Source organism: Stegodyphus dumicola, chromosome 9, assembly GCF_044657685.1.
Source record: "Stegodyphus dumicola isolate Sdum_Otavi_A_Nest chromosome 9, ASM4465768v1".
Classification (NCBI taxonomy): domain Eukaryota; kingdom Metazoa; phylum Arthropoda; class Arachnida; order Araneae; family Eresidae; genus Stegodyphus; species Stegodyphus dumicola.
Genome location: NC_140776.1, coordinates 190,925,380 through 190,949,558, shown reverse-complemented (window position 1 = coordinate 190,949,558; position 24,179 = coordinate 190,925,380). Strand labels below are relative to the sequence as shown.

At 35.8% G+C, this 24,179-nt stretch overlaps 1 protein-coding gene across 1 annotated transcript in view; it reads left to right on the top strand.

Moving 5' to 3' along the window:
- The first annotated feature begins 661 nt into the window (after positions 1 to 661).
- The window catches only part of LOC146995600 (uncharacterized), a 196,232-nt gene continuing 172,714 nt past the window's right edge, over positions 662 to 24,179 (top strand). Inside the window, exons 1-4 of the mRNA XM_085824485.1 lie at positions 662 to 2,891; positions 4,474 to 4,675; positions 12,895 to 13,113; positions 15,989 to 16,037. Coding sequence (XP_085680611.1) covers positions 995 to 1,585 — 591 coding nt within the window. The 5' untranslated portion in view covers positions 662 to 994 and the 3' untranslated portion in view covers positions 1,586 to 2,891; positions 4,474 to 4,675; positions 12,895 to 13,113; positions 15,989 to 16,037. The remainder of the gene's footprint in view (positions 2,892 to 4,473; positions 4,676 to 12,894; positions 13,114 to 15,988; positions 16,038 to 24,179) is intronic.

Sequence of the window (24,179 nt, the reverse complement as noted above, 5' to 3'; positions counted from 1 at the left end):
CCCTGCCCGGTTCCCGGGTGGGAGATCAAAAGTTGGGACTATTTCAGCATCCTCTCCAAAAACCCGAAGCGGTGAAGGACGGCACTGCTAGGCTGGGAGTTGCTATTACTCACCATAGTGGCCGTATATGTCATAGTGTATTTAATGCCCAGTTAAGTAGTAGTAGTTAAGTTAGTTAAGTTATATTTATGTTGATTATGCCAATGCCCAATGCTCATATACGTTTCTATTCCAGATGAACTCTGAAGTTTTAATTTTTGGTTCTGGTGAGCTGATGACAACTGCTACTACTGAATGCTATCAAATTGAGAGAGGAGGCGAAGTGTTTGCTGATGTACCTGTGGGAGCCCTATCATGCAAAGACTGCCGGGAGGAGTTCTCGGGATTCGGGAGCTTCGCGGCACATCATAAGCAGAAAAGGGTGGTTCTCGCTAGATGTGACCGATGCAGCAAAAGTAGTCAGAACTACTTGTCTATCACAATCCACCGAGGGAAATGCGTGAGCGGGTGCCGAACGGCTCCCGTCAAGAGTAATCACGTTTGCCCTCAATGTGGTGTGAGATTTACTTCAAAGATGGGACTCGCACAGCATCGGAGGCATCGACACTTAGCCGTGCTTAACCAGGAAAGGTTAGCACTCAGTTCAGCCACCAATCCATGACCATGGTCCGAAGCGAAGACGACGCGACTCTTGGAGACGATAGAGGAACTACGCACTGCACCCATCAGGGAGCAGGTTGAGCGGTCCTTGGCCAAACTGCCTGGTAAGACGCAAGTCCAAATACACAACAAAGTCAAAGCCACCCGAAGGAAGACTGCTGGTGGCAGTCAGCCGTTGGTAAGTCAGGACACAAATGCAGACTTAGCAGAGCCAACAGAGATCCCACAGGGGATCAATGACCAACAAAACAGTCTGGAAGGGCATGAAGTCCCGGGATGCGGACACGATGCTCCATCCATAGCAAGTGAGCACACCCTGGAGTTATGGAAGGAGATGGAGAGGCTCACAACCAGTATGGTAAAAAACCTGGGGATAGAGACACCCAGGCATAAACCCAAAAAGCCGAGCCACAAGGCGAAGCAGAGAAGGGTGACCTCGTCGAAGAGTAGTAGCCAAAGGATTTTGCGTTACGCGGAATGCCAGAGGCTGTATGACTTGGTTCCGGGTAGAGTTGCCCACAAGCTGCTGGATAACAGTGATACTGGTTCGGCACCCTCTGATCTGATTGCGGCAGAGACTTATTATAGCGAAGTCTTTGGAACACCAAACGACATCTGCGGCGAGTTGCCAAAGACACCTAACCTCACGGGTACGTGCGAAAGACTGATGGCTCCGATCACCATTCAAGAGGTGACTGAGGTGATCAACCACAGTAAAGCTAAGTCTGCGGCGGGACCTGATGGCCTTCAGTTTGCTGACCTCAAATACCGAAAGGGAGGGAAGAAGGAAACTGTCGTAAGAGACGTTGCCAAAATCTTCCAGATTTGGTTGAGTTCACGGAAGGTACCTGCGGAGCAGGCGCTAACCCGGATGATCCCGAAGGAAATCATCCCGAAGGAAGGCACACACCTGTGGACATGGTGAAATGGAGACCGATCTCCATTGGCAGCGCACTGATGTGTTTGTTCACGGCCCTCATGACAAAAAGGCTACAGTCGTCTTGTGCGAGAGTCAACGTGGCTTCATGCCGTGCCCCGGCATCCATGAGAACTTGTTTCTCTTGTCGATGATCCCGGATCTCTATGAGAAATCAGTCACCCACATCAGCATGGGAAACCGTCGATCCATTGCTGACCCAACTGTTGGACGGGGGGCAAGGTGTGGCACTGCGCGTCTGGGCTGTTTAGCAGATGATTTTATTCTGTTGGCCCGGAACGTTGAGGATATGATCTTGCAGCTGCAGATCATCGACAGATTTTATCGAGACTTTGGGCTGCTCCTCAACGTAAAGAAGTGCCGCTCTCTGCTCTTGGTCCGGCGGAGGGACCACACGGTTCTTGATATTGCCACGACTCGAACAGTAAACGGTGAGACCATACCAAGTGTTACGGCCGAGGAAACGTTCGGATATCTTGGGATTGACTTCTCACCTCTTCGGGGGCCTGTCCCACCTTCCACCTTAAATATGCTGGAGGGATGGCTGGAGAAGATTGGGAGGGCCGCTTTGAGTGCGGACCAGCAAATAAGGATGATATCCGACTTTGTGATTCCCAGATTACTCCACCAGCTGTGTTGACCCCCGATGAACGCAGACCGGATGATAAGGAGAACCGTGAAGAGGATATGTAAGTTGCACCCATCGACAACAGATGGCGTGATTTATAGTTCCCAACAAGACGGCGGACTCGCTGTTCCTCGGTTGCTGAAAGTGGTTGCCGCCGCGAGGATTCGTGGTTTGCTGAGCCTACAGAGATCAACGTACCGATGCATTCTGGAAGCGTAGGCAGACTACCCAGTCTGGACGCTTATTCTACAATCGCTGACCCATCGACTACTTGCGCGAACAACATTGACTCGGAAAAAAACTGGTGTCTTCTCCCGCGATCAACTTATCGGAGAAAACCATTCTGTGTTCCTCGGTTGACACGCGGCTGAGTCCACTTGACCGTATTAAGAGGGGACAAGATTTCGCGGAGCTTTAGACCAATCACAGCACAGAGAAGTGACGCAATTTATAGCGCGTGCCGGCTGAATTTCTACGAATGTTCTCCCATCATTTCACTCTCATCAGAATATGCTGCTTTGTTACATGGAAGAAAATCCCATTTTTTTTAGAGGAAAGTTGCCTCAGGACTTCACAGCTAAGAATAAAAGAGAGATGAGGGACGTGATTGCGTACAATCTAAACGCACAAGGAGGATGTACCAAAACAACAGAAAAATGCATAAGAGTAAGTGAAATAAGCTTACTTAAAATCTTTTTTAAAAAGAGGCAATTTTAAATATTTAAATTTATAATCTGATTAATTTGCATTGCAATCTAACTGCAAACTTTTTTTTTTTTTTTTTCCCATATACACAATTAAACTGCTATTTCTGTTCAAGTTATTTATTTACAGTTAATATCAGAAAAATATTTCTTTCTTCTAGCTTTTATTTTCTTTTTCTAAGAAAATTATTTATTTATGTAAAAGAAATAAAATTTATTTGCTCCTTACAGTATGCTGCTGCATTTAGCTATTACAAATGTATTAAAATATTTTATTTTAAATAATTTATCTTATAATTAACATGATAGAAAATAATTTTTCAATATAAAATATGTAACCAAAATTATAATCATCTATTCTATATAAGTGATTTATTTGTATTGTAATTTTTGTCATTACTAATATGCATATATCAATAATACTTTTTTTAAATATTACTTTACTGTTATTTTAATTTCTTATACATATATAAGAACTGCTTGTTTTAAATATTCTTCATTCTCGAAAGAATTGGTACTTTTCCGTTTCGCCGGCGCAAATCTCGCCAAGCAGACTTTATTGGCGACAACATACAGCATACACATAAAAAATATTAAAAAAAGGTTAGTTCTAAGAATTTTTTTAAAAAGAGAAGGCATTTTAATATCGCTTAAAATTTTATAAAAAGCCAATAAATAAAGACAATAAATTTGTAAAAAGACATTAATTTAAGAATTTACTATGCTTTCATGGTTCAACATCCTGATTCGCCGGTTCATATCACGTGACCCCAAGCGATCTCATCTCACGTAAACTACTCTACAGAAATCTAATGCTCTCAGTAATCATCTACATTAATTTCAAGTTAAATCTTAATTTGAAACACAAGTTTAAATGCAAGAAATATTTCAATTCGTACGAATAGCTTACTCGTAAATTATGTAAAACTGCAGTGCTTTACTTCGCTAATGCATTCTCATTAGAATGGATGAATTTAACCCTTGACTTTACCTTTTCTATATTTTCGGCTTCGGGTAAGCGCTGCGATTGCATCCTAATTGACTTAATTACCGAAAATGGCCTTAGACATAAAACTGAACTATCTGATAAAAATTCTATGTAGTCTATATGCCTGAAAGAAACAATCTGATAAGAAAAAGCTGCGACTTGTTTTGAAAATGATGCGTAAAAGGTTACCAGCGAGAATATTCTGTTTGGTATCGGTTGTACCATTATTGGCGACTTCATCGCTTGCGCCGGCAAAACGGAAAAGTACCAAAGAATTTAATTCTGTGAAAGTAATTAAAAGGTAGTAATATTCTTTTCACATTGGAAGTACTAAAGTAACAACGATAATCATAGACCTCCTACAGTTGAAGAAATTCCTTGTCAAATTCTTTAAAACTATTCATGTAAATGTATGCATTTATGTTGACTCTACTTACTTTAGTATGTCCAACATTAGTTCTTATTTTATTCTATTCTAAAAATAAAAACTCACCTTATATAAAGAATTTGAACTCATGTATTTCCTGTTCTTTTTTTTTTTTTTTTTTTAAATTAGACATGGATTGATTGGAAATGTTCCACAAAAAAGAAGGCAGCCAAAATAACAGTTTCACAAAAAAAAAAAAAAAAAAACTGGAGGAGGACCACCTTGTGCAAAGGAATTGAGCGATCTAGAAAAAAGATTGCTGAATTTAATTGGAAATACCTCCGTTAAAGGAATGGAAGGCATCAATGACCCTGCCATTGAAGAAGAATCTGTAAGTGTTTTAAATTCTGTTTAATAACTTTATGTTGTTAGGTAAATATTGCTATGTGTTTAATCAACATATGATTTGAGTTACCTTGAAAGAAATGTTTGAAAAACGGAATGCTTATAGATATTGTTTAGCTAAAAATATCTTAATTAATCTCATAATGCATATTTTTACTCCACCTGGAAACAATACAAAAACAAAATTTACATTATTTGAAAATGAATAACTTTAATGTGCATTTCCCCAAACAGTTATATAAAGAAAGCCCAATAGTATCCAAGAAGTTAAAACCAAAAATAATAATTCCTTTGAAGTTCTAGTCACTGTATAGGCTAGTTGCATGATGGTTTTGTGATATGTTTGATGTGTAACATAAATGCACAACTAATTTTTTTAGAAACGCTCTAAATTTATTTCAGTATTATTTCCTAAATTAATATTTGTTATAGCATAATGTTACAGTGTTATTACTTAAAAGATTATTTTTATTGAATTCAGAATTTATAAGGAATAAATATATATAGAATGCCATGGAAGTCAGAAATATATTTTCCAATATATATGAGTTTTTTAGTAAAAATTAGCAACACATTTTCTGTTACAACACAATGTACATGAAATTAGAGTATCAGTGAATTGATTACCTTTCAAACAATAATTTGTTAGAAGAAAAAACAGCATTTTAAAATTTTATAAAAAATTTGAAGTTCATGTAAGTTACAATTTCATTGCTGTAACTAAAGATGCAAGAAATTGTATATATATATAATACTCTAAATATTAATGCGTATTTTTCTTAGCATTATTGAAATGTGTTAAGGAGGAAAACATGACATTTAGAAAATTTTTCTTTTGCTGCCAAACTCAATTTAGCATACCGCTGCAGAGACTTTCCAGAGCACCAACAGTTTCATGGAGCCTCCACGAAAAAAATTAAAACATGCAGCAGAGGCTGCATTAGACAAGATAGCTGCAGCACAGTCATCAATGGAGGAGAAAATTGATGAGTTAAATCAAAATATTGTAAACATGACAGCAGCAATCAGTGAGCTGTCATGTTCTATGAAGAACTCTGCAAATGATATGAAATCTGCAGTAGCAGAATTAACCAAAACAATTAATAATTCTTGCCAATTAATGTTTGCAGCACTTGATAGAAATTATCATAACAAATAAAAAAATTCAATTTGAAAAAATATATGTTAATTATTATATATAACAGTGTGACATAATTTTTGAATAATCCATATGTTTCTGCTAGAGCTGTAGCTCTCCTTATTTCAACCTGTAAATAGAAATAACTTATTATAAATTATACTGAAAAATTATTTTAAAAATACAGGGGATAAAATAGAGTTAAATTATCTCAAATTTTCGCTTTTATTAGCTTTTAATTATATGCTATTGCTTTATAGATTTTATTTTAGTTTATAGATTGTTTTATTTATTACCAATTGAGGTGAGAAACATATTAAGAAATTAGTACTTAAATTAATTAGAGTTTCAGATAAGTGTTCAGTGAGTTAGGAGCTTAAACAATGTACTAAAATAGTTGGTTATTAAATCACGTTGTATTAAGATTGCTCTTGCATGTGAAGTGCCTCTTTCAATTTCTGAAGGAATTTCTTCACATTCCACAAGTGCTGGATCTGGCAGCCCATGAGCGTTGCACATGTTGTGCAGGACTACACAGGCGTTTATTATTTTTCCTGCTACTTGTGGTCTGTAATGCAAAACTTTTTCTCCTAGCAGACACTTGAAAAAAAAAAAAAAAAAAAAAAAAAAAAAAAAAAAAAATGGAATAACTATTTAATATATTCTGACTTAACATTATATAATACTGTACACTAAAAAGTATTTTAAATTATTTAATACTCTTTATTACCTAAATCTTGATTTTAAGACTCCAAAGCATCTCTCTATCACATTCCTTGTTTTGCACAAAGCAACATTATATCTTTGATCAGGAGAATTTTCTAATGAATCCAGTCGTGGAGTTAATAAACCTTCCTCAAGAGGATAACCACTATCTCCTTCATAAAATTAGGAATTCAAAATAAGATAGAAGTAAAATATTTCACAAAAGAAAAAAAAAAATAGAAATACATAGCTAAAGTTTGGCATACTAGCAAACACTAATTGAAAACTACCTGCTACTATAATTTTAGGTTCAATGCCATTTTGTAACACATAAAAAATTTCAAATTGGAACAGAAATTAGGCAATGTAAAATTAAAAATTAAGGGGGGGAGAGAAACATCATCAGATTTATTTGCTCCTTTCTCAGCAGCAGACTTCTTTCTTCAGTTGTACCTCTGTCTGAAACTGATATCAATTTCTTCAAAATCTATGCCAAACACATATTGCTTTTCGCCTAATTTTAAATATTAAAAATTCTTCAAAATAATGAAACATTTTATTACTTTACATACATTTTACATATTTCTTTATATGATAATTATAACTGTTTATATAGCCAGAATTATTTAACATAAACTGTTATCATCATTCATTGGTTCAGTCTTTGCTTTAGACCATTTATCTCTATGAACATTTTCAGAAAAACTTTTCATGTAGTAATATTAAAATTCTGGGAGTTAAGGTATCCCAAAATTTTATTTACAGTGCATTTATATTATAAACTAATAACAACTAACAAATGGTGATTAATTTAATTCTATGCATATACTGTACTGCATAGCTGTACTTCAAAGAAATTCAAGCATATGTGTGTGTATACACACACACACACACACACATATGTATATAAGTACCTAACAGCCAAGTAGTATTTTCAGCCGATGATATTTCTTGCATTATTCTTCTGACAGCTGATGTCCTCCATATGAAAGCATCATGTGTTGATCCAGGAAACTTAGCATTGCAACTGATAATTTTTTGGTTTGCATCACATATCTGAAAGATAATTGTATAAAAAAATTTAAAGATAATGTTTGTTTGTATAGAAATCTGAATACTTAAAAAAATGGAGGGGGGAAAACCTAGGAAACAGAAATAAGTAATTGTACTGCATTTAATATTCAGCAACAAAAATTAATTTTTTTAAGTATCACATTGCTGTGTTCCAAATTTTTATTTTTAAGAAATGGTTAAAAAGTAATATATCATAAATACCATTTGCACGTTTATAGAGTGACTGCAATGCCTATTAACAAAAATGTGCTCAGGACAAGTGCTGTCAATTACGTGGAGGTGCCACTATTTTCACGAGTGCAGTCTATTGCCCCAATTACACCAGGAAAACCAGCCAGTCACATAAAATTAGTTTTCAGTTCTTGCTGCTGTCTAGGAAAGGAAATATTCATAATCAATTTATAACAATAATAATATGTTAATTACTTACCCTCCCGCTACATTAAATATTCACAAGAGAACAATTGATAATCTGATAAAGCATTTATTTAAAAATTAAATTTTGCTTTTCAGGTATACTGCATAGAATCGTGAGAGAAATAAAAGGTTTTAGGTGCATATTTTATATATGTACACAAATTATTTTAGAAGCATTGGCAGGTGGTTTATTATGGCCCTTAGCCTCTATATTATACCCAAGAAAACTCTGAAAGTATGCATACAGCTGATCTACTTTATGTTTCTTCTACTTTTTCAGTTTAGAGAACCTAAAGCAAGGTTTTATTTAAAATAATGCAACTGGTTATACATACCTTGAAGTTTTTGGAAATTTTATCCATTTTCTGAGTAATTTTCTGTTAATAGCAGCAGCAACATGTGAAACTGCTCTACTAGCAGTAGGCTGGCTGACTTGGAGGCAGAATTCATTTGCTATAGACTGCTGGTTATGAACCACATGCAAAAAACCGTAAGGCACAAAGTACCTGAAATTATGACAGTTATTTTTTACTTATGCAATGATATATAAAACTAGCAATCTGATAATACTATATATTAATCTTACACATACATATAAATATATAGGATCTAAGAAATCCAATGAATTTAAGTCGATAGTAGATGTGATTGTCTTGTTATACAAAGTAATTTAAAGGAAATGTTTTGTATGAGATATTATTCATGTTAACTTATATATCAATAGTTTCAACAAACTATTGCATACAACTAAGTGCATAGTGTGAGTAGCTGTCACATACATCTGCCAAATGGAAAATCCATGGCTTAAATCGTAGCATAAACACAGTTGAAAAATTAAGTCATGTTATTTTCAATACTAAATTATCAATCAATAATTAACAGAAACTTTTTTTTTTATCCTATGCCCGTCCACAGCATTTCTGCCACTAAGTGACAAGCAGCCCAGTAAAATGAAAAAGAATGAAAATGAGAATTAAAACTAGCATCAAAAATAGTTGTCAAACAGCAAAATGTGCAAATTGACAGCTGTGCAGATGGATAGAAAGACATCAATTATAAATTGCCTATTATGTGTGCATGTGATTGTCAAATTATATTAAAAGTATGAGAGAATTAGTACTTCTGTATGAGATGATAAATGCTGGAGCAGCATTTAACACTTTGACACATTAAATGGAAAACTCTAATAATAATCAGTATCTCTTTTACTATATGAAATTGAGAACTCTGCTATAAACAGTTTTTTTATTTTTTAAACTTTTTTTTTATTTTGCAAAGAAACAGTTATTTGTTAATACTAATAGACCAAAAAATACTATTTTATGAAAAAAAAAAACCCTCAGTTTTATAGCATTGTTACTTTATAACATAATGCAATAATAATGCAGTATCATTCTGCTAATAAATTTTAGCACCTAACTATAAGTTACACAGTTATAAATTGGGTATAAAAACATTTATTACCCAGCTATGATTTAAAAAAAATTAAATAATACAACTCAAAAAGTTTAAAAATTTACTTAAATTTCTATCATAACTGTTAGTAGATTATATGTCAAATAATCATTATGGCTTTTAACACTGAGAGGGGCTTTAAAATCATGTCTCTCTGTGTTAAAAATTGTAATAATTTCATATTTTTCCTTTGTGAAAACAAGGAATTTAATTCAAAAATAGAGTGACCATTTATTTTCATATGGCAATTCAATATGCACCGTTTCTCAAAACAATTATGAAGGGCATGAATTAAAATTTGTTATCAGTATTTCAATTTAAATAAAATATATTTATTATTAACAACAAATTTTAAATCGTAATAAATTACGCAAGTGATTATAATTTATGAAAGTATCACACTACATACAAAAATTTAAGTTTTACATATTTTTTTAAAATTTTTATTTTACAATGGTGTGAATGTCAAATAATAATAATGAATGACATTCCTTTTTTTTGTGTTCACAATATTGTTCGTAAGAGATTTCACTGTTGTATTTTCAAATAAACTTAATTCTTGCTGTACATAAATCGAGTAGACTCTTCTCGGATGTTTATATTATTATTAATTGATAAAAGATTTTGTACTAGAGAAATACTTTATGAAAAAATTGAAGAAATATCGTCTTCTACATTTTTAAACTATATAATTGCAATATATATATATTACTTCAGGAAAAGTATAAATAACTTACCTTTCTTTCTGTAGAAATTGCGTTCCTGTTTTCTGAATGTGGCTCCAAATATTCCCTCAATTCATCGCAAACTGAAATTAATAGAAATTTTGGCAATCTGAAATATGTAATAAACACATCTTCTGGCAGAGAAAAAGCGTCATCATATTTTCTATAAATTCGCCGCCGATTCAGAGATCTACGACCGTATTCTTCATTTAAATATGAAAAAATCAGCGGTGAAAACGCATACAAAGCCATTGTCTACTTAGTAAGTCAACTGCACAACCCTGATTGACGACGTGGCAACACTTTTTCCCGCGCTTTTGGCAACTTCCGTACTCAGAGAATATAGGATGTTGGGCAGACCTGTTTTTCACTAGCAGCGACCTCTGGCGGGCCACAACTTGCTGTTGACTCTCGTAGCGTAGAATAACCATCCTGGAGTAGCGTCACCAGAGAGAGTGAACGCGCCGGCTTTGCCATGACTCCAGACACGGTGAACGTCCAACTCCGCAGATGGAGGCAGCAGAATACGAGTCAACTTGTTGGAAAATATGACCTATTGTAACCCTTTTTCTGCATCATCTCTCCTCCTTGAAATATTTCTAATTTTACATAAGGCTTAGTTCTCATTTTAAAGGGATATAGTAGTTATTTCTACTTCGTTTTTCACTGCCATTGTTTGTATTAAGAACGGACTGTTCCAGCCTAATTAAGATGCAAAAATGAAACTTGATGTTACGTCATCTGGAAAGCTGAATCGTGCCAGTAGCTGATTGATTGCCGTGAGATGATGTCATGTCTACTTCAGGTGTAAGTATCTCGCCTCGCTCTGGCTTATTCCTTCTGGTTCCTGTTACTTTGCTCCGTGGTGTGCCGTTCCAGCCCCCATTGGAAGACGATATTGCGATGCGTGCAGTCCAGTGATAAGTGCCGGGGTTCCAGTCTACAAGATTACTTTTCCTGGATTCTCAAAATAGGCTATGATGTGAGCGACTGCCGTGGTCGGCATCCTGTTTTCATGAAGGTGGCATCTTCAACACAAGTGTTTTTCCTGAATTAGCGGCGATGTTTTCCCAAGCTGTGATTTTTCGTGTGTAACTGCAGTGAGCGGCATTTTGCCGGTTTAAGTGCTTTCAAGGATTTAATTTTAATTTTCCAGGTGCCTTCTTGACCACGAAGCATGCACTTATTGATAGTGTAGTGAATTTCATTATAACCGCATAGTTTCTGTTTAGTGATATGTTTTTTGCGTATTGAATGCCAGTATTTGGAGATCAGGTAAAATATTTACCATGTCTTTAATAGTGTAACATTCTTTAAAGGAAAAACCCTTGGGGTTAATGGATGATCAATTAAGTGTAATTTTTTTTATAATGATTATGTTATACTTTTTAAGTTTTTGATGTTGATTAAATTTATTCATTGTGTTTTTATTTTTATATATTGTTAATAAATTGGTTAAGTTTAAAACTTTTGTCTTCAATGTCTGCACAGTATATAACCTTAGGGAGCTTCTATTGCTACTTTTGCTAAAAGTTTAATTTTACAACTTTAAACTTTGCTTTTGCATCACAAATCCTGGATCACAGGACTCCAACTTAGTGTTGACTTATGTGTTGACATATCCCACACGGCAGACTCTGTCACGAGGTCGAGAGGAGGGCGATGTACGTCGTCGGCTCTGCCGCTTCCCGCATGAGACCCTTCACCACCTTCTCAGTGTGTCCCAGACTTAAGAAAGCGTGCATTAGGAGGCACAATCGGATCGTGAACTTGCTCCAGGAGAGATGCAAGTTGCTGGGATGACGGTCCAGAAAAGAGTTCACGTTCACCCTGGAGGACGGCTCACGCCTGAGACCAGACTTAGTAGTTCACAACGGCACAAAAGTCGTTGTCGTGGACGTGACCATTACCTATGAGACCAACAATCCGTGCGTGTTTTCGAAGACGTACGATGGGAAGGGGAGGAAGTACGCGCCCCTCTTCGGAGTAATCCAGGAGGAGGGGCTGGGTACTGAGATAATCTTTCATGGTCTAGTCATCGGCGCGAGAGGTGCTTGGCCCGCAGGCGTGAATGGACCTGTCATGGCCGATCTGGGGATCAGATCTTGGCACTTTGAAGCAATGCTGGCTAGGCGAGTACTCCTGATTTCTGCCGACATGCTCCGGTTGGTGACCGACGGAGTGGACAGCTGGATAGCCACGAAGTAGAGGATGCTGTTAGAGATTTAAAGATGGAGTCCCAGATCAAGAGTTCCGCGGAGCCACTCCAGGAGGGCCGGACGGCCTCAAGATTCTGCCTCGGCGGGCCGAGAGTGGTGTTGACGTGGTCACAACTCCGATCGTAGAAGCAGAATTTCCTGGCTGGATGGTCTCATGTTGCCTTAAGTGACACGTGGTCGCGGAGGGTACTCATCTGATTGGACCGGGGGGTGGAGTTGGAGCTGGTCCTTAGATGGTCTGGCCCCTTCTCTGCCTGTCTCTGTGCGCTGGGCCCGTGGTTTTTCGTCGGGATTTCCCCCGGGTGTAAGGAGTATTCCCCAGCGTTAGAGAGATTCGGTAATAGGATCTCAGGGTCCCGACCGGGCAGAACTAAGCTGATGCTGGTCCACTGGCAATGATGGGACGCCCGCCCTCCGCTCTTGCGGTTGTGCTAGTAGCTAGATGTATTTATGGATGGATTTCTCCTTCTAGGGGCTATGTATAGGCTCATATGAGCAATGCAACTAGAGGATGACCGTCGTGCTGATGGCTGGCCTGTGGCGGTACGGCGGGTGCCTTATCTGCAATTTGATGGCCCATCCCGGTGGACGCCTAGCGGACAAGGGACCCATCACCTGGTGTGAACTCGAGCATCCAGGATTGCGGTAAGCGTCAGATACACTGTGGGTGATGTCTCCTTATGCTCTGTGGGTAAGCTATCACTACTTATTAGTGGTGTGAATGAGGACGGATGACTGCTAGTATGACTACTACTGCAGATGCCTGATATTCCGCGGTCAAGTGCCTACGGGAGGCCTGGTATCCTAGGAAATCTGCTCAGACGCGATGTTGTCGCGTGGCGGCCATAGCCAAATGCCTCGTCATCTAATTAGCGATGCGCATGAATGGATTAACGAGATTCCTTCAAGAGCTGATTTTTTAAAAAACTATGCATGAGATTTTTACAAAATTTGGCATTTTGGCATAATTTGAGGTGTAGAATCGAAATATAGAAAAAAAATTGTATGTTTTTTCAGAAAAGTCTGATTTTGTGTTGAAGTTATACCTTTGTTAGAACAACTGTTAAGTCTTGTTTTTTAAATGTAAGAAAACTCAATCTGAATTTTGTCAACTGGCTCAATAGATAAGGAGATATAGCTATCCCATTTTTTCCCCTTTTGTGTGGTTTTAAATTTTAGTAGTTTAAAATAGTCCTTTAAGAAAATGATCTGAATATCTGGATGTTGCGGAATGTGCAATATTGTGAATCCTTGTGTCCACTTTTTCGCATAAATGTCACTGATGTAACATTATTCTGTACACTCACTTATCTACTCCTAACTGATTCATGATTACCAACTACACTGGTGTGCAAAAATTAAGGACGAGACGGTTTTTTCAATATAACTTTGTACAAAAGCTTTCCAAATCAACACATTTAATACCGTAAGATCCCCAATACGTAAGGACATGAGTAATGTAAGCAACACTTACTAAAAATCAGAGGGATAAAAAGAAGCTTTATTGAAAAAGTAGCATGGAGCGCAATGCGACTGAAGGCCGAAACATCCCTGTGATGGGTGTCCAGCAAGAAACATCTGGTCTTTAATAGGGGATAGGATCTTCCCTGACTGCTAGGCAGGTTTCACAGCGTCTGCCCATGCTGAGAATGAGGGTGTCAATGAGTTGTTGAGGCATTGCTGCCCATTCGTCTTGCAGCGCCAATCGAAGCTCCGGAATCGTTACTGGTGGTAAGGTACGAGCTGCCAAGCGTCTGCCTAGAAAATCCCATACATGCTCGATGGGATTGAGATCCGGAGATCGTGCAGGCCAATCCATACGTTCAACAGCCTCACTCTCTAAGAGCTGTTCGGCAGCTACTGTGCGATGACATGGTGCATTGTCGTCCATGAAAAGGAACTGCGGACCCATAGCACCTCTAAAAAAGTGCACATATGGAAGAAGAATCTCGTTAAAATAACGGGTCCCGTTGACTGAACCTACGTCGAAGATGTGAAGGTCTGTACGACTACCAAGCATGATGCCTTCCCAAACGAGAACACCGCCACCTCCATACCTGTCCCTTTCAATGATGTTCGAGGGATGATTGCGGTTTCCTCGCTCTCTCCAAATGAGTATGTGATAAGAATCGCTACTCAGACTAAATCTGCTCTCATCTGTAAAGAGTACTCGTCCCCATTCATTGTATCTCCAATTCCGGTGTTCCCGGCACCACAGAGAACGCCTACTCTGATGGGAAGGCGTTAGAGGTACACACCGTACAGGGCGTCGTGCAAACAGACCACCACCATGCAGTCTTCTGACAACGGTAAAACGCGATATCGGTTGTCCAGTCGCCTGTGTCGTGTGCCTAGCGATTTCTCCCGCTGTCTGCCGCCTGTTTCTTCTGGCCTGTAAGGCAATATACCGGTCATCTGCGGGTGTGGTTCCTCGTAGACGACCACTACTAAACCCCCCGATAGCTGTTCCTGTAGTTTGAAATTGTCTCCAAAGTCGTGAAACGATGCTTTGAGCAATTCCGAATTCTTCAGCCACACGTGTCACACGGCCTTCCTCCAACTTCCCAATGATTCGACCTCGGGTAAAAGCATCCAGATGTCGTCTAACAGATTGATTATTCGCCATTTCTCGCTGAGGCAGCAACTCGGTGTGATTTTAACTGCTATACGGCATGCAATCTCTTTGCCAGAAATACTGATCTTACACCGACAACATGCTTTATACTACTCAGACACTCCCCCATTACGTCTACCTGCATATCTGCGCATGTGCTACCGTACATCACCTTACTTAATCTCCTGATTGGTCTTTCTGTCCGCTCTGCCTCTTCGTTCAGTTGATATGCTAATTTTTCGACTTCGTCCTTAATTTTTGCACACCAGTGTAATTCATTTCACTAATAGTCACAATGAAATTCCGACTACCGAGATTCGAATGACTGAAAAAAGTGAGAAATTTCGAGTTTACGAATCTCTAATATTTTTCAAGCCTAGCAGGATTAGATTGTTTTACCTTATAAATAATAATAGTAAAATATATAATAGGTTTGGCAGTGTTGAGTAATTATAAAGTTATCAATAATGTTTGACCAATTTTTAAGCGTAATTTCAATTGTATAGGAAACGTTATGTTGTATACATCAAGAGAGAAGTACGAATATGAAGGTAACCACCAAAATTTTAATTATGTTATTAAAATGATAGTTTAAATGTGCTAAATAAACCTTTTAATAAATTTCAGATTCTTGTTGAAAGAACATTCTTTAAAATAGTTAAATTATTTTGTTTTTCATATAAAACTCTTTGAATAATCAAATTTTTTATGACTTACAGCAATTTTTCACTTTCTTTCTAAGTAGCTAAGAATATTTAACGATTCCATGTTTAAATAACACCCATGGTACATGAAGCTATCATTAATGCTCTCCCTCCCTTCATATCACTTCTAATAAATAACAAATTTTAGACCTCGGAATTGTTAAATCATTTAAACTTTGGTAGGTGATTCTTGTTTCACGTGTATGATTAATTCTTGCTATTAATTATAATTCCTTTTTTTCCTACAGTTACGAATGGCTTGAACTGAAAATGTAACTGTATCAAAGGAGCATATTGGTAAGCATTTTAACTCTATATGCTTCCATTTTAATCATTTAACTTCACATCAAACTTTTTTCCCTCCTTACTTATAATGAAACATTTCTGTATTATGATATCCTGTGCTTATCTTATTCCATTATGCTAATTATCATCAAATTGTATTAATTAAAACAACTATTAGATTCATATCATACCTGAATATTTTGCTAAATACTTGCATCTCTGTAGTGTGTTTCTTAAGGTAATACAGATTTATAATTTCTTCCTCGGAGAAAAGAAATTAGTAAGACATGCTTTCTCAAAAACTGTTTTTTTAATGCATTTATCCCCTTTTTATTCAAAGTAATTAATGTTTATTTGTTTTCTAAATGTCATTAAATGTTTGATTTGTGGTCGATTTCATGCTTTTGAGTTCCATTGGCTGTAAAACATGCATTCATTTTATTAAAACATTTTTCTGATTTTGGTATAATGAAAAAATTATGTAAAGCCATGTAAAATGCATGTAGTATTACATGCTCGAAGCTTAGCTTTTTTACCCGATTATTATCTTTTCAACATGATTTTCAGAATTCTTAATTTTAAGCTGTTTGAATTGCTTTTAGAGTTGTTTAGTACTTTAATTTTCCTGTTGGCCATTTTTCGTAAACAGAAACTCGCCAAACGCGTAAAATTTTTTACTTTGATTTCATGTAACCGTGATTAATCCTTGATGAGCCTAGTTTTGTTATTGAACATCATAAATTAACAACTGTTCCTCCATTTCTCTCTTTCATTTTGTATTTTTAATTTATTTTTAGCTGGTTGTTCATACCTTTGGATATTGGACATCCAGATTTCAAACGATGTATTGTAATACAAAAACATTTCAAATGATGCTAATATTTGGCACTTTTAAATTTTTAAATTCAGTTTAGTATGTAAGTCCCTCTGTCCCTGTAGTTAAATTTAGGAAAATTTTTATACTCACAAAAAATAAAAGGGTGCAAAAATTGAGCAATTTACTTTATTTTAAAATTGGAGATTTTTGGGCATCATTTTTGGCTTGCCTTGGAGTATAAATTTAATTAAAATGATTCAACATGGAGTTTTTCCTTCAATTGTAATTCTATGAAGTCTTTTTGAGAATACTATATAATAAAAATTTTTCTTACTGAGTGAAGGAATGAAAAATTCAGTAGAAATTACAAAATCTGGATGTCCGATACCCGGAATGATCTAAAATCCAGATATTTCGATCACCAGCAACCTTCCCCTCTCTTCACTTTGTCATTTTTTTATGCTTACAAAATTTATATTTTTTCATAATAATGCAGCAAAATTGACGAAGGTATTTCATTTTAAAATTTGAGATTTTTAGCTTGCCTTGGAGTATAAATTTAATTAAAATGATTCAACATGGATTTTTCCCTTCAATCGTAATTTTGTGAAGTCTTTTTGAGAGTACTATATAATAGGAATTTTTCTTACTGAGTGTAGGAATGAAAAATTCAGTAGAAAGTACAAAATCTGGATGTCCGATACCCGGAATGATCTAAAATCCAGATATTTCGATCACCAGCAACCTTCCCCTCTCTTCACTTTGTCATTTTTTTATGCTTACAAAATTTATATTTTTTCATAATAATGCAGCAAAATTGACGAAGGTATTTCATTTTAAAATTTGAGATTTTTAGCTTGCCTTGGAGTATAAATTTAATTAAAATGATTCAACATGGATTTTTCCCTTCAGTTGTAATTTTGTGAAGTCTTTTTGAGAATACTATATAATAGCAATTTTTCTTACTGAGTGTAGGAATGAAAAATTCAGTAGAAAGTACAAAATCTGGATGTCCGATACCCGGAATGATCTAAAATCCAGATATTTCGATCACCAGCAACCTTCCCCTCTCTTCACTTTGTCATTTTTTTATGCTTACAAATTTTATATTTTTTATAATAAAATATGTGGAGAATCCCAATTTGTAATATCATTTTGGCACTGATGCCAACCTGGCGAATAATTATTTTTTGCTTCCATCACTGAATGAAAGTATCAATACACTGCAACTTGAGAAGTGATGCAGTGATGTCTAAACAATTTTTTTTTAATATATTAGAAACTGAATACCAAAGAACATGGGTAACCTTTTTATATTCACTCCGCTGAGTCCATTGATGAGGAGAAATTTAACAGAAATTTCTTTCCATATGCAATGATATTTATATGCTGAAAGATTTCATTTACTGCTACTTGAATTGAGAATTATTCACTGGTTATTCAGATAAGACCAGGAACAATGCGAGCTGGTGTAGGCGCTCTGGCCAGCAGAATATAGGAGAGGCAAAATTTTTAGAGTTTAGAGAAGCACAAAGCAACAATATTAAGGAATGGCAAAATCGTTACGGGGGGGGGGGACAAAATTTTCAGAATTTAGACAGAAGCTTGGCAGTAAAATTTCAGACACACAGAGACTGCATTGGGCCACAAAATGTCTAGCACTGGCCCTGGATAAGCCTCAGCAGGGTTCGTACGGTCCTTAAAGAGTCCTTAGAGTTTTTTGGAATCTATTTCTGGTCCTTAAAAATTATTGATTTCGACCAAAATCGGCAGGAAGTCCTTAATTTTAATTCCTCGCATTTATATATATAAGGGCTTGGCAGTCGGTAATAATTGTAAATTTTATGCTAATTAAGAATTGTTTTAACCTGTCTAACATCGATACGATTGCTATTAACTCCAATTTGCTAGAATGGTACTTCTTCTCCGCTTTTGTTGTTTTCTTGCTAATGCAATAAAGCAAGATTGCCATTTTCCATCTTCACCATGTTGCATTAGGATTCCACTCAACCTTCTGCGCTTGCATCTCAATGAACTTCATACCTGCATGCGGTTGGTAATGAGCTAATATGGGCTTATCAGTCAGTTGTTTCTTTACAAGTTCAAATGACTTCCTTTGTTCCTGCTTCCGCTCGATGTCTTGATTCTTCTGCATCAATCTGGTCAATGGTTCGTTTTTTAATGCATACTTCGGCACAAATCGTCTGAAAAATCCAATTAGACCCGAGAATCTTCGCACTTCGTGTATATTCTTTGGTTCTGGAAATTCTGTTATGGCTTTTATTTTTCAAGAGCCTGGTCTTATACCACCTTCGTTTTGTAATAAAACCCAAAAAATCAACTTCTCATAAATTTGTATGTTAATAATTTCAAGATTAAATTTGCCCTTCTTAGGCATTCTAATACCTCTTTTAATTTGAAAATCATCGCTTCCCAAGATTTTGCAGGAATAAGTATATCATCCACATAACACAACACCTTAGTATTCAACAAGGAGCCTAGGACATGTGACTTTTGATGCTGAAACTAAGCAGGAGCATTTACAAACCCAAATGTCATTCTTTCGGATTGTCCTGTTTCATCAGGAGTACTGTGCGCTGTCTTCAATGTCTTCTTCTAAACAATATTTACAAATAGCCATGGATTAAATCCACAGTAGTGAAAATTTTACATCCTCCTAAACACTCTAAATGATCATATATTCGAGGGAAAGGGAACTTATCTTTTACTGTCTGATTGTAAAGTCTGCAGTAATCAATCACCACTCAATGTTGTCCGGTTATTTCTTTACTAGTAACGCTGAATAAGCATAAGGGGATCTAGTTTTGGAAACTATCCCATTATCTTTCCATTTAGCAATTTCTTTTATCACATTATGTTCAGCTATATTTGCTTTGTAGGGGCGAGAAGCTACAGGCTTCCTTCCGTCCGTTTTCTTTATGTCCATTTTTATTACATCCATGCAACCTAATTCATTTAAATTAAGAGCAAGCAATCTCTAACCTCATTTAATAACTTTAAGATATCAGTTCTTTCATCATCAAATTTTATATCAGCTGTCTTAATTGGTTGAATATTTTGAGAAATAGAATATACATGGTTTTGTTCATCATCTTTGTATATACTAGGCATATCTATTTCTTTTAATTCTCAATCTTCTGTTATATCTATTACCCTGGTAATACACTGGTTTCCTCTTAATCTAATGTTATTGTGTCCTACGTTCATAACTGGGACTATTTACCCTACTAATCGGTAACTTCCGTTACTGAATCCAGACTTCCATGTATGTTTTGAAATAAAATCAGTCCATTATTTATATAGGGGGTTACATTATGAACAAAGTTTATCCTGTTACTTCCATTGGTTTCTCAGCATATAACTTAATGTGTTCACACTCCATTTCGTTTTTCAGTTGCACAAATGGAATTTTATTAGGGTACCGTATGTTAAACAGATCACTTTGTTTTGACATAAGCCAACATTTATGTCAAAATAATGACATAAATGTTGGCTGCATGACATATATAAATTAAAATATCTCTCCTGATATGTGTCATGCAGCTGTGTCTGATCTTTTAGGATAAACAAATTTGGGGTTGTTTCGATTTAGTTGATAAGCCTGAGCTTTAACCCGAGGAGAAACGTACTGCATCCTGTATCTATAAAACATTCAATAGACTACTTTGATCTTTTCTTTTATCATTCATCAATTCTTTGCGACTCTCTGTCTGGTCCCAGAGGCATTTGGCATCACAAATCAAACTAGAATGTTTACGCTTAGATGTTGAGTAATGCTTTTTTAATTAACATGACCGAAGAATATGATTTTTTTTGTAGGTATTAAAAAATATCTTGTAGAGACATTAGGTATTTTGGAGTGGGAGAGATGAAAAATAAGCAATGTCATCGCCGGGATCTGAACCACTGACTTCTCGAATACACGTCGAGCATGCTGACCACTACACTACGAAGACAGGAGAAATACCTTATATATATTCCCCCTTTTAAAGGGCAACTGGGGTTTTAGGGGACCCATTCGCTAAATCCTGGTTGTAGAGAATCATCATCTACCACCTTTTTTAGTTCAGGCGCCACTGTAGAGACATTAGGTATTTTGAAGCGGGAGAGATGAAAAATGAGCAACGCCTTTGCCGGAAGTCGAACCACGGACTTCTCGAATGTGCATCGAGCGTGCTGACCACTACAATTACGAAGGCGGGAGAAATACCTTATAATCTTCTGTTTCGTGTTAAACTTTGTAATTTCTTCTCACGTTCCTTATCACAATTTTCAGAACTGTGCTCAGAAGTATTGCAAAAAATGCATATTTTCTGAAATGTGCTCAATTCGGTTGCATTAGAAATCGAATCTTACTTCTTTCCTTTAAACTTATGGAATCTACATCCCTTTTCTGAAACTTTATTAGGTGATTGCTTATGTTCTAAGCTTTTAACTGAATCATTACTGTCCCTTGTTTGTTGAAACAAAAATGTTCCTTCTTGCACTACTATTACTCTCCTAAGAAATTTTAACCATTCTGTTACATTCCAAGAATCATCTTTTTCATGCTGTCTATAAAAATAACATACATATAACACAATAGAATCAGGAATAAGTTTAGTAAGTAATGAGGACAACAAACTTCTGTATGAATTCAGTTAAATGCCAAGAGTTTGCAAACTGCATACTTGGATTTTTATTATATCATGTAACTCCCGTGTAACTGTTTTAAATACAAGCTGATTTTACAGCATTTAAATTTAACAACTGGTTAATATGAGATTTTACAATAATTTCTGTCTTCCCATATATTTCCTTAAGCAATTCCACTGTTAAATCATAATTATTTTCTGATTGCCCCATCTATCGACTGATTACAAATGGATGAATGAAACAGAACTGCAGCCAGGATGTGCCTTGCCAAAATTTTTCATGAAGAAAGGGACTTAAAAACTGAGTACATATATTCAACAGGTTGGTTTACCAACTTTTAGAATTGCCATGATATAAAGTCACTTAAAAATTTCGTGCAAAAATGTTTCAGCTGATACAGAAGCAACTGAACAATTTGTAGATTGATTCATAAAACTTATTAATAACAAAAATTGAGTAAAATATCTCCTGGACAAATTTATAATACCGACAAAGCTTTTTAGTGTAAAGGGGAAATTCGCCCAGAAGGACTATTAATTTCATTTTGGCATTTTAGGTTGATTCACTATTAGCATTGTTTTTATTTTCAAATTGTTGCCACCAAATATTATCACCCTGTATTATATTAAAAAAATTAAATAATGCATAAACGTATGTATGTTTCTCTCATTCTCTCATTATGGTGAAACAACAGTACCTAGAGCCATCAAATTTTGAATAATGTAATCCTCCTGCGAATATGGGCATCTAGAACCCCAAATTTGGAATTTGTTTCATTATCGATTTCATATTTTGTAAAACTTTAAGGAATTTTTGGTTAACAAACTCAAGGATTTCAAAGTGAATAGTGGCAAAATTGTACAGAAAAAAAAAAAAAAAAATTTTTTTCTCTCCATACAGCGTGTGTCGGAAATTTTAAAGATATGCTGTTTTTAAATTATTTTGTTATATTGCTGTTGAATTGAATTAATTTTATGGTTTAAGTGCGAAGAACATGCTATTTAATAAATAAAGGTAGCACACAAAATGGAAAAAAAAAAAAAAAAGTCCCTTTAGATGCAATTTAAAGTCTGAAACCTCTTTTTTTTTTTTTTTTTTTTTGTTTGTTTTGTTCCATGTGCTCCAGGATGCCTTAGAAAAGGCCCAACTGGTGCCAAGACTCTAAAACAAATCTAACAATTTTCACATATGCAAATGTTGCAGAAATGCACAAATGTGGGGGGGACATTCCGCTTACATCAGTTCACACCAGAGTGGAAACTTGGGGGTGTATTTTTGTGTGGTATTTAGTTTTCCTGTGGTTATATTTTTTAATTAAAATCAATCCAAAGTCTGCTAGATCAAAACATTTTTAGTTCCTGCGTTGTGCACAAGGAGAAGCAGAAAATAATAAGTTATATTATTATATGAAAGATGACTGCTACAAGAAGATTCAAATAATTAATTGAGGATGTGTTCCTTTGAATATCGTAAGTTTTTTTTAAATTGCTTTTGCATGATGCCTCATCAGTTCGATGAATTTCTAAAATGAATTTTCTAATTTGAATAAATGGTTTCTTGTTTAACCATTTATTCAAAAGCAGAACACTAATTTTCAGTAGACTATCGCAGAAAAGTAGCATTTGGAGGATAGGAATAGGATATTCCAGGAAAGGCTTGTTGTGAATATGTAATTTATTTTATTCCTTACTTTTTATTAAATGATAATTAAAAATTCTTATTTGCATGTTTCGATTTCAGAGTTTTTAATGTATATTTTGTTATAATGTGCATAGGATTTTTAGGACTACTAAATATCATACTTAAAAAAAAAGGATGCAGTTACCTTTAAAAAAAATAATTTATTTTCTGTCTTATGTACATATACTTTTACTTTTAAATGTAGCTGGGATTACTTGAATTAGACATTCATATATTAAATGAGAGGCACTATCTAAAATTTTATTTTATAAAGTCACTTATACTAAAAAAACTCGTTGAAGTAATTGTATTTTATATAAGATTTCTTTTTCTGCTTTGAAAATCACAGAATTAGTAAATTTACTAATGCTCATAAGTATTCTTTAAACTAACCAAAATTAGACCTTCAGCTCCACCATGATGATTACCAAAATTAAACCAAATTTTCCTCTGGCCAAAAATAAACAGCGCAGCGATGTGACCTGAAAGCCACTTCGAGAGCCAGTGCAAAGACCTCACTAAATCTCTCAATCGGTAGTAGCGATGGCCGGTGTGTGCAGACAGAAGGTACACAAGGAACATAAGCTTATGACTCATGCTTCCTGGGAATTCCTTGTTAAAGGAGAACAATTCCATGCCCCTATCCCCAGCACGAAGGAGGTTCAACAAGTTAACTAGTCCAGTTAGACAGGGAAAGCACAAGCTGATTCCTTCAATGTACCGGGAGTGTGGCCCCGGACATCTATGGGCATCACAGACCTATTATTGCTCTGTCTCATGTGGCTAAATGCCTTCTAAGAAGAATGTTTGACTCAAAGAATCAGATTGTCTACTAGGCTAGAGTCTTGTTCTTTATCAGAATTAACTGGACCTATCACTCCACCAAATAAGAATAGCTATGCACCGCCAGCCACAGAATCTAGAAAGAACTCTTAATCTGTCAATCTTTCCTGTGTCCGAGTCAAATTCAGCTGCAGCCTCCATTGCTGGTGGTGCTCTTC